This window comes from Macrobrachium rosenbergii, chromosome 50, assembly GCF_040412425.1.
Source record: "Macrobrachium rosenbergii isolate ZJJX-2024 chromosome 50, ASM4041242v1, whole genome shotgun sequence".
NCBI classification, from domain to species: Eukaryota; Metazoa; Arthropoda; class Malacostraca; order Decapoda; family Palaemonidae; genus Macrobrachium; species Macrobrachium rosenbergii.
In genome coordinates, this window is record NC_089790.1 from 11,110,001 (window position 1) to 11,122,064 (window position 12,064).

Consider the following 12,064-nt stretch of genomic DNA (forward strand, 5'->3'; position numbering starts at 1 on the left):
CACCTCGATTCAAGATTTAATACTTCCAGCACTTTTGGTTGTAACTCTCAACCCAAAGACAATCCCTGGAAACTGGAAGAGCATCACTTTCTGGAGCTAACCCATGTCTTAGGGTAAAAGGCGTGTACGTGAGGGGAAAACTATAATGGAAAAAAATTGCTTCCTCGATTTCCCTTTACATAATTCCTGATAAAAGTACTAACATGCCGAAATTTGCAAGTACAAGTACAGAAGATTTCTTGAGTACTTAAATCCAAGTACTTAATAATGTACTTTTAAGCACCAGCACTTTTCAACAGGTATTTAATATTTTGATACACAAGTTTATTCAAAATTCAGTAGCAAGTATCTAACGAAAGACCACACTATGGTAATGTACGAGTATTACAATGGTCTTACCGAAACGAACATAGCTCTGCCCGTCATCAGTATCTGTCTCTTCTCAGATTTTAGACAGTGATAGTGGACCTCAGCCCACAGCACCTAAGAGGTGAAGAGCTACCCACAGGACGTTAAGAGATGCCCTAGGACTTAGTGAGTGAAGGTGTTCGAAAGTGAGCCAGCTCACAAGTAAAGGTAATGATAAAAAGTCTATCAAGATTTGCGCTACAAACAAAATATGTGCTACTTCTAGTTCACAGAAAATATGCATGAAAATTATAACTTTCTAAGTTCACAATTAATCATTACCCCAGTAAGTAATAATGCCATAAAATTAAACATAAAATAATCACTGCGAGAGACCCGGTTGGATGGCACATTTCATCCCCCCATTGCATAACATTTGTGGTTGATCTAAAATGATCAATTGGGGTGGTTAAAGTCTGCAGCTTGTTATTGGACACGGTATATCATTTGTCACATTTATTTGTCTTGTCTTAACACCAAATAAAAAAATTCACATATAAACAAAACATAATTTCTTGAGCCGTGCTCTGACAAATTTGTATTTATAGGCCAGCAGCCATATGAAAAAATCTTAATACAAAAAGGAGGCCAAGACACTGATGGTGTTCAATTTGAAAGTCAACATTTTTACATGTACTGCACAGTATCAAGCTAATCTATATTTTTTTGAGATGGTAACACATATAAATTCATAACTTTTTCTCAAAAACCCTCCTACCCCTGTAGTAGTTCTGAAAAACAAAGTTAAATATACATAACATCCACAATGGGACAGTCTCCATATGAAAAATATTTACTTTCTCTTGTCCTGTGTATCAGGATATGATTCATATTTATAAATATATATATATACATATATATATATATATATATATATATATATATATATATATATATATATATATATATATATATATGCATATAACATATGCATATACTTTACACATATACATACATATATAATTATATGTATAATCTTCAAATATAAGGAGCCCATAAAAAGGCCGAAATGTGAAAAATAAAGGCTATATTTCAGAGATCAAACTGTCTCTTTCCTCAGGCAAATAGTGAATGAGAAAAAATTACAGAAAAGCAGTATTTAATACCAGAAGGTCAATAGGTCAGCTGTAACGTCACTCACTCCTCCCTCCCTCCCTCTCTCTCTCTCTCTCTCTCTCTCTCTCTCTCTCTCTCTCTCTCTCTCTCTGTATACACACACACACACACACACACACACACACACACACACACACATATATATATATATATATATATATATATATATATATATATATATATATATATATATATATATATATATACATATACATATATACTTGATAGCCACAAACACATCTTCACATCTCTCGAATTCCTCAAAATTTTGGTACACTCACCACCACAAGCCGATATACGACTGGGGTATAAAACAAGAAACCTGACCATACGTGGCAGATACATACATACATATAAATGTATGTATGTATATGAATGACAACAGGCAGGAGAAAAAGGTGGAACTAAGTGTCGACTAAATTCGTCCCTGTTTAATGCACGTCAATTTTTCACCAGCCTGTTGCCATATTTATTTCGTAAGTTCCAACGTTCCGACGTCCAAATTCATCTATATATATATATATATATATATATATATATATATATATATATATATATATATATATATATATATATATATATATATGTATATATACAATATATACATATATATATGTGTGCAAATATACAATGTAAAATGCGTAAAAATTAAATAACAAAAGTTGATGACCCATAAAATTTAATTTGTAAAGCTTTTCATTTGTTTCAGACCTAAGTCTAAAACATTATTAGATAGCCTAAAACAACGAGAAAATACTTTCCCAACTAAATTCAGACACTAATAATTCATGGGGAATTCGCTTTCTCACAAACGAATATAATGTATATGAACATGTTTTAATTGTTGGGTTCTAAAAATAGAAATCTTCTGCCCCCATTAACTCAAGTAGCTATTTCCATTTATGGTTCTGAATATTTTCTCTTGGTCGAAATATGGGGATTTATAAGCGTTCATTTTCTAATTAAACACAGGAAAAAAATCTGGAAAGCCCAGATATAAAATAAAAACATTTTTTTTAGAACGACCTACCTCTCTCCTCATTAGAAACGAAGATTTTCAAGCACTCGTTTTCTAATTAAACACAAGAGAAAATCTGGACAGTCAAATGTAACAAAATAATTTTTTTTTTTTTTTTTAGAAAGACCTACCTCTCTCCTCATTAGAAACGAGCATTTTCAAGCGCTCGTTTTCTAATTAAACACAAGAAAAAATCTGGACAGCCCAAATGTAAAAAAATATATTTTTTTTTTTTCAGAAAGACCTACCTCTCTCCTCATTAGGAACGAGACTGGCCATTATCGTTAAGCCAGCAATCAGCTGGCTGTCATCTTCCAGAGCCCGTTATCCTTCAGAAGCTCCCAATTTGCGTATCCCGTTATCCCCTGTACGATTCGCCACCTGAAACAATAATTGGGGACTCTTTACTTCAAACGACCCAGCAATAAATAATGGACGTGCAGGCGTCATAAGCGAAACTATCAGAGCAATTTTTTTTTCAGTTTAAAAAAAAAATAAAGTTTAAAATAGTTTACTAAACTTTATGCTATTAGACAACACAAGTAAATGCATAAACTAAAATTAAAATATATATATATGCGCTATGACAAACGTCAACACACAAGCTGAAAAATGACTCGTCAGGATCGAACCCAGGTCTCTCAAGTAAATCACACACACACACATATATATATCAGAAATTTATATATATATATATATATATATATATATATATATATATATATATATATATATATATATATATATATATATATATATATTAATCATCAACATAAAATACAGTGCGCTCATGACTAACGATAGAAGCTGCAAAAAAATGAAGCAGGTAAATGATATATACATTAATCATCAACATCTACTAACTATCGAGAGACACTGAAAAAAAAATTAAGCAGGTAAACCACACATACATTAATCATCAGCATCTAACTTGAACACCTATTTCAAAAGCAAATTCTACTAAGACGTGTACAAATACCGTCCTTGTACAAGTTTCTTTAACCACCAAAAATCGAGGTAAAATTAATGTCTGATATATGCTGGTTTCCTTTTTGGAATACCTCAGCTTTTCACTAATCCACTATTCCTATCATTTTTGTATCAGAATCTTTCGTGCAATATATTCAAAATTAATATTCAAAACCCTATTTATTTCTAGTTGCACACACAAGTAATATGTACTCGGTTTCATCAAAATGATTACTGTTTTCATGTTTTAAAATCTGTCATCTCTATTTGGCAGCTAATAAGCTATGTACCTATTTAAAAACAAACTACTCTAGTCCAGTCTAGGAGAGATTAGTTCTCTTCCATAATTGGTCTTGCTACCGCGGTTAACACATAAATATATTTGCCCCTTAACTTTGGAACGAATTCCTATAGAGTCACAAAAGCAAAATACAGGCACCTGGAAAATCTACTATGACTTAAAGAATATTAGTTAAACCTACGTAATTCGCAACCTCTTTCAGGCAAGTACTTTCATACGAACGTTTATTAACCTTAATCCTCTTTTCATTCTTGGTAAGTGTAATTCTTCCTCTTTAGGGGATTATCTAAAAATAGCAACATTCAACATTAATTTTTTAAAATGGACAAAGTGTAATCAATGTACCATAATTTTGAAGACCACTGAATTAATATAACAGTAATAATTCTGAAATATCTATATTGCCTTGGACGTAACATTTTACTAATACTTTTATTTTCCAAGCATTCTTTAACCAAAGTCCCAGCATCCTGGCTAAAGAAGGTTTGGAGTTATGTTATTTAATGTTTAGCACCGTAGTTCCAGTCCAGAGAGGTTTGTATAAATCCCTTTAATTACTGGAATCACTAGCCCAGTTTCCTACTTATTATTTTTTATTTTTTCTTCCATGTTTTATTTACCTTTTCTGTTTAGGCAATTAATAAGAAGGAAATAGTCCATTTCTAATCAGGAGGTACAGTAAAAGATATTAAAAGCATGCTTTTTTTAAAATGTGATTTTAACCATTTTCAGTGAAACATTTTTTATCTGGATGTTCCAGTTTTGGAACTGACAGTTACATGATTACAAATAAGTACTGTAATTGGTTTTTTCCACAATTTTACATCGTTTGGGTCAGTCTGACTTTCAGTTCTGTGGGATAAGTTGGCTTACCTCTGCAACCCATACTTCTAGCATGGATGGGGAGAGAGTCAGTGGGACAAGGTAACCCCCCAAAACTGGCAAAGCCTCTGCACCTTAAGAAAGGTTAGGCTGGGCTAGGGAAAGGTTAAGATGCATCCCTGTACTTGGCTTTCATTTACATTCTAGGTCAGGTTGCTACTGGGTGCTCTAGGAGCAAATCTAAAATACATCGGCGTTATTATATCACTCATAAAGCGAATTAGCCTAGCACCAATAAATTTTGAGCAGCATATATGTCATAAACTTTCGTATCTTGCGTAAAAAATTACATTCTATATGGGCTATGTATACAAGTTAGAGAATATGAATTCTCTTTCTGGTAACCAGTGGTAATGATATGATTGAAAAGTTATTTTCACAAATCATAGAAAACGTAATGTTCGTATTCTACTCTGATCACAATAACACTGGTCTTGACACTTCTAAGAGTCCATTCACTCAAAAGGCTAGGTAAGATCACACCTACGCATATGTTACGTCAACCGCATAATGTGGATGAATAAAGAAACAAAATAAACGGTTTCCTGTATCTTCAAAATTGCTAATTTATATTTTTCTTGGGAGAAATCACAACACACTGATGATTACCTATAAAATCGCTCAAATAAGAAGCGAGCTTGACGTGCACTTGTTTTACACTCAGACAACTCTTCATTGGTTCAAGTGTTCACTTCTTCAGCACCTCTACTTCTCTTCTTCGTTTTTCTTTATTCATTGGTTGTTTACTGCGAGAAGCCGATCGCTGACATACCAAAAGTTACGAAAAAGCAATATGAGTTTTAAATGAAAAACTACAATAGGTTATGGCGTAAACGCGGGAATTATTTAGTCAAGTAACGTTGCCAATAGCAAACATTAATAGCGAAAATAAATAATCAAGAAAATAAAATAAGCTGGTAAACAGAAATATCAGTACTCTCAAAGTTCGCGCTCGTGGAATCATTTATTCCCCTAATACTAACAAAATATACTTTTGTCTAAAGGCATCATTTACAGGCTGGGGCTTCCCAGTACCAGAATTTTCGTTTGCATATATTCTATTTGTCAGGGAAGAGGTTACAGCAGGTCTGGAGGTTGCTAGCCTAACCAACCAAGTCCGCCATATCCTCGCACATATTTCAAGAAGTTCATCGTTATAATATCCAGTTTTACATTGCCAGTCTAAACACATTTACTCGTTCATTACGTAGGTATAGAACTGGCCTGGATAATTATCCACGTATTACTCTGACCTGGGGTTCTGCTCGCCGTGGAATATCAATCAATCATTCCCCTTAAGGGCGTTGTCAGTGGCATCCATTAATCCAATTAATCCATAAAATTCCAAGACGCCAAGAGAAAAATATCACCAAGAAACAGCACCAAGAAATTAGGGAAGTTCTGGGCCGACCTGACGACCACCGTCACGAAAACGCCTCTGCTTTTTTTTTTTATCCTCTTTTTCATTTAAGGTCATTACGATTTATGGGTCGTAAACTCTCGGATTATTTGACAATCAAAGATTCTGGATCAGAAAAGTCATCGTGATGAAATCCTCTGCTGGTGGAAGACAAACGAGCAAGTTCCTATTGTTAGTCTAGATAAAAAAAAAAATTGTCTGTTTCTTCCTTTATACAGTAAATATTCCTCATACATTTACAATAATAATAACCTATGTCATGGAATGGAATATGGAATTTTGGCCAAAGGCCAAGCGCTGGGACCTATGAGGTCATTCGGCGCCTGAAAGGGAAATTGTGAGTAGAAAGGTTTGAAAGGTGTAACAGGAGGAAAACCTCAAAGCAGTTGCACTGTGAAACAATTGTCAGGAGAGGATGGACAGTAAGCTGGAGGAAAAAAATATGAACAGAGGTACAGTAAAAGGAATGAAAGGGGTTGCAGCTAGGGCCCGAAGAGACGCTGCAAAGAACCTTGAGTAATGCCTACAGTGTACCGCATGAGGTGCACTAACGGCAATAACCCCCTACGGGGAATACCATGTATTGCTTCCCGTTTCTCGCTAAATTCCTGATCAGATATTTTTCTGGTGTTCTGGTATATTTGGAAGGCAATTACATGATTATTAATACTCTCGGCATTGATGTTTGTGTTTGGTTCTTGACATTGCATGGCAACTAAAATCATTTGAATTCAAGGTCACTTTGGTAGTTAAGTTCAGTTAGGTTTTAACAAAAGTTGCGAATTGCATGAAACCTAATGCTTGTATTGTGCAATCATTTATTCTTGTAAATTTACACGAATATTCCATGGACAGAGTGAATTCTGAGGGGCTGTTTGCAAGTCTCTCTCTCTCTCTCTCTCTCTCTCTCTCTCTCTCACACACACACACATATACACACAGATGCTCTATGAGAACTGCTGTGTTCATGACCACAAACTTCCGAAAAACACTTATAAGCTTGACAATTAATTTCACAAGAAAAAGCGCCATTTCTTGCTACTAACAGTTTGTTTCTATCTTATACTACATCTTATCAAGCCTTAGAAATATAACATTTAAGAGTAATTTGGATTTATGTTGTAGCATTTTAGAGGAAATTAAATGCGGGGTTGACTTCACAACAGATGGTACTGTATGCTTAATCGCTGAATAGTTTAATCGGCCTCATTTAGGCAGATTTACCATATTTATACACGAGTTCATCCATATAAGTGATACACACACACACATATATATGTTATTTATATATATATATATATATATATATATATATATATATATATATATATATATATATATATATATATATATATTATATATATATTATTTATATATTATATATATTATGTAGATATATATATATATATATATATATATATATATATATATATATATATATATATATATATATATATATATATATAACATAATTATATATACATATATATATATATTTTTAAACGTTTATGTGTTTGTGTAAGTACTAACATTTGACTGGGCTAAACCATGAAACGTTTCTGCTAACCTCATCTAACCTAGCAGGAGACTTCGCCCCTGGAACCCCATTACACGCATTCCCTGAAAATGCATTAGTTAACAAAAAGACTCAACGAACTTGACTTGCTTCTCCTTCACATGTCCTTATTTCAGTTATCGATGTCTGTTCTCGCCTAAAACCATAGATTTCTAGATGCATTATACTCCGGCGCAACAAGTTTCCAAACTAAAGAAAAAAGTACTTTAAATATGCCAGTATACCAAGTCGCAAATCTAACATAAAACTCAAGAGCAAGAACTATGTATCAGACAGGGATGATATCTAAGTCGTCCCTAAAAGCAAGAGGATAAGCTTGTTTATATATATATATATAATATATATATATATATATATATATATATATATATATATATATATATATATATATATATATATATATATATATATATATATATATATATATATATATATATATATATATTATATATATATATATATATATATATATTTGTATATATATACACATTTATAATATACATTTATAATGTATATATATATATACTGTACATATATAACATATATAAGTATATGTATACATATATACATACACATAAAACGAACTAAACTGACTTCAAAAGACGACGATCAACGCAAAAACGGAAAATGCCATCCGAAACCTAAACGAGATAACACTCCATTCGCTCAGAACACAATGAAACTTCCCGTCCAAAAGTTCTGTTCCCTAATGTGTCGAATCAACGTATCTCCCAAAATCAAGATTTTCGACATTTTTATTCCGGATAAAATTAAAGTTGAATCGCTGTAATAATACCTAGTTAGCCCTGCAGCAACAATGTTTAAAACGGAAATATATTTCTTTTGCATGCATTGCACGGACCCAGGAATTTGGTAACAGTTGTTTAATAACAATTGCGGGTGAAACGCACTCATTGATGAGTAAAATTTTTTGTAAAGGGTAAAAAGACGCTTTGTTGCATTTCGCATAACATTACTGGGATTTCCTTTGTCCCTCATTCCTCTGAATGTATTGTTCCAATTTGCGATGGTTTGTCAATAAAAGAAAAAAATGGCAAATTTATGCCTTTGCTTTCAGTTCCGGAGTAAAACGAAAAAAGATTTTTTTCGGGGTGGGGGGAAGGCCGGGGGGGGGGGGGGATGAAGCAAAAACATGAACGATTTTCAGAGAAACAAACCTTTTTTCCCTTCAAGTCAGGTCAAGCTGCCCAGCGGCGGTCATTCGTCTGACTTCCTTCGCTTGATGAGCCACGTCCTTTGGAGCAAGAGCCCTGACCTGAAACAATAATAATGATGGCTATTTTCATTAAGAAGGTATGCTGTATAATGAAATTATCTACCATCATAAAGAGTGAATGGAAAGTCATTATAAAAAAAATAACAACAGAGAAAAGGCGAAGCAAACTATTTTTGAAGCAAGAGCCAATCGTGCCAATCACCAGCCAAATAAAAGGTTTCACAAATGAATGTGAAAATTATGAGTTATAAAAGCTATCAAGTCAAGAGCCCACCTCACCCCTACATATGTAGTCTGAACGCAGGTGATAGAGCAAAACTTTCATTGCTCTGTTAGAAATTTTCCTCTTCGCTAATCAGTGCCAAACAAAACATTTTCCTATATATATATATATTTTTTATTCTAACACTAATACTGTGTCTTTCTGTAAACAGATTATCATTTACATAAAACCTATAGAAATCAACTTCGAAAACTTTTGCTACTGTGAAATTTCTTTCATTTATATGGTCTCGCATCTGTACCTCCGCAGAAGTCGAGCCCCTGCTTGTATGAAGACGCAAAAATTTACGGTTCTTTGGATTTTTTAAAAAACATAATCCCACAAACTAGAGATAGCTCAATGTGTCACATTACAGTGAATGCACTTGCCAAATCGTATTTATTCCAACGAAACTAATCGACCTCTTGAAAGAACCATCTCAAAAAAAAAATGTGTAAATCACAGGTAATTTACCTTCCTAAATCAGATGCCAGTTCTGCGATCTTAACCAAGCAGACCTAATCATTTAATTCCAAAGGATTCATTGCCTCATCAAATAAGCCCAGATACTATCATGTCATTTCCCATTAGTCCTTAGCTATGCGACGGCAAGATTCTTGTCATATCAAAGAACATTCTTAAAGCTTTTACACAAGCAAAGCCAAATATCATCTGCATGCATTGGTGAAACCTGTTAGCAAATTAAAAAAAAAATCTGATGAATTTTGATCATGCTTGTTTTTCCCCCTAACTGATTCGTCAATGATACTAAACCCTAAACAATAACTTTCATACAAAAACTTTTGTTATTTTTTCAGTGAAAAAATAAACAGGCATTTCTATTTAAGCATTTCATACATTGTTCAATGTTATATTTACGTACAGAGACTTCATAACAATGCAAACTTTGTAACAATGTGGTGGCTAATCACCTGCAATGAACCAATAAAGGAATGCAGGAAAACTATTTTCACATGGACCCTTTTGGCGGGGGTTGAAAACTTTCATTGTCGTGGAAGGCCAACAGCCATGCATCTAAAATGAACAATGTAGCCTTACAATAAGATAAAAGTTACAACCACATTCTAACTCCAAACGACTGTTGCCATCCTAAATATTGGTGACCAAAACGCCGTGCTATACCATGTATCAGATGTTTAAAGAGGCAAGGTGTCAAAACTTGCTGATCAAATGCAGTTCGTTCATACATTGCTTTCTTTACCAGATACATTTCTATAACCTTCATTCATCATGTAATTTTTCTGACACTTCCCAATTCATGTGAAACGTTATAGGATGAATAAATTTCCAGGCTAGTCAGAAAAGCAATGAAACAACACTGTGTATGGAATTACAAGATGACCAGCACAGGTTGTAAAAATTCTTACCACTCAAAACAAGAAGTGCACCAAAGACTGGGAATAAACATTTAAATGTAGAGACTCTGATCAAAGAGTAATGAGTTGCATCCCCATGCACTTTCATATGACCAGCCAAAACCAAACTAGAAGCAGTACCTGCCTTATGACAGGGGAGAACGAGCTGGAGGTATGGAGGGAGAAAGGGCAGTCCGGGAGGAAGGAGCCAAAAAGATTCGGTGTTATTGAAAGAGGAGTAATTCCTTCCAAAACTGGAAAACATTTTTGTCCTTCTACACTAATGCCAAACCTCTCGTCTGTGAAGGAGACCAGCCAACACACTCCGGGTCAGTCCTACCAATGCAGAACAACAAAAAGGACATAAAGTAGCCAAACATCTAATTACGTTCTTTACACCTTTCGAGGTTAATGTTTTTGTTTGAACGCTTGTTGAACAAAAAACATAACCCCCATACATACAATAAAAAATTGAAAGTAGTTTCAAAGTTTCAACTCTATGGTAAGTCAGAGTGTAATAAGCAGTCTTAACTTGACTGCAGCCAAGGCAAAAGTGCTTGATGTGGGCAGGTGAGTGGGAGGTCCACCCTGACTCAAACATGGACCAACAATTAACTACATTGCTATGAGTTTCAATAACCAATTCCAATTCGCATTGTAGAACACTCCTACACACCAGGTGGTAATTTGTATTTCAGTAGAAACAAACACAAAGGACGAAGATGTCAATATCAATTACAAGGACGCATGAAACCTTAACTTCCTTAAACTAAACTGGACTAGGTCCAGGTACTGTATTTATCTGGGTGGGAAGGAGCTTCATCAGCCCTGACCACCCCCAACCTAACTGGATCTAGGTAACAGTGAAGTACAGGGAAGCATCCAGACCTTACCTTTCCTAACAGAAGCCCCTGGGTCTTTAGCTGGAAAGAGGGGCTTTGGCCTCTTAGAATCCCCATTCTCACCTGACCTATAGGGACATAAGTCACATGTGAAATGCATTAAGTCATATTAACGTAACCTACATAATGGGTCCTAACTGGCAAGGGTGATGGCCCTGTCTTCCCCTTAGGATTGCATAGAGCATATTCCTTACATTAAAGTTGGGAGATACCTCTTGTCTCAATACCAGTAATGAAATTAATTTAAAATACACACTTACTATTGGAAGAGATTATGCCATTTCCTGATGAATAAGGTTATTTTACTGATGAGTTTCCATAAAAATTTAACTTTACACCTTATCCCTAGGTAATTCTTAAATATGGCAGCATTTATTATACTGAATGCACTGGATTTTGATAACTGGAAGGAGTATAAACATCTGGGAACTTCATCAAAAGAAACTGTGGAGTTTTAATTGACTAATGAGTTAGAAAACTTTTACTTGTCAAAAAACATCACAAAAGCACTCATGCATAGTGCATTCACTGCAAGCACCTATCGCCTCCTAATATTAAAGAACTCTGAGAGGAACACCTTCAAAACATTAACATTGG

The 12,064-nt window shown here is 34.2% G+C and overlaps 1 protein-coding gene across 2 annotated transcripts in view; it reads right to left on the reverse strand.

Moving 5' to 3' along the window:
* The window catches only part of LOC136832596 (uncharacterized), a 197,517-nt gene that overhangs the window by 183,269 nt on the left and 2,184 nt on the right, over positions 1-12,064 (reverse strand). For both annotated transcript variants that reach the window (XM_067093771.1, XM_067093772.1), the window contains exons 2-3: positions 8,869-8,966; positions 2,791-2,923 (exon numbers count right to left, since the gene is read on the reverse strand). In XM_067093771.1, coding sequence (XP_066949872.1) covers positions 2,791-2,802 — 12 coding nt within the window. In that variant the 5' untranslated portion in view covers positions 2,803-2,923; positions 8,869-8,966. The remainder of the gene's footprint in view (positions 1-2,790; positions 2,924-8,868; positions 8,967-12,064) is intronic.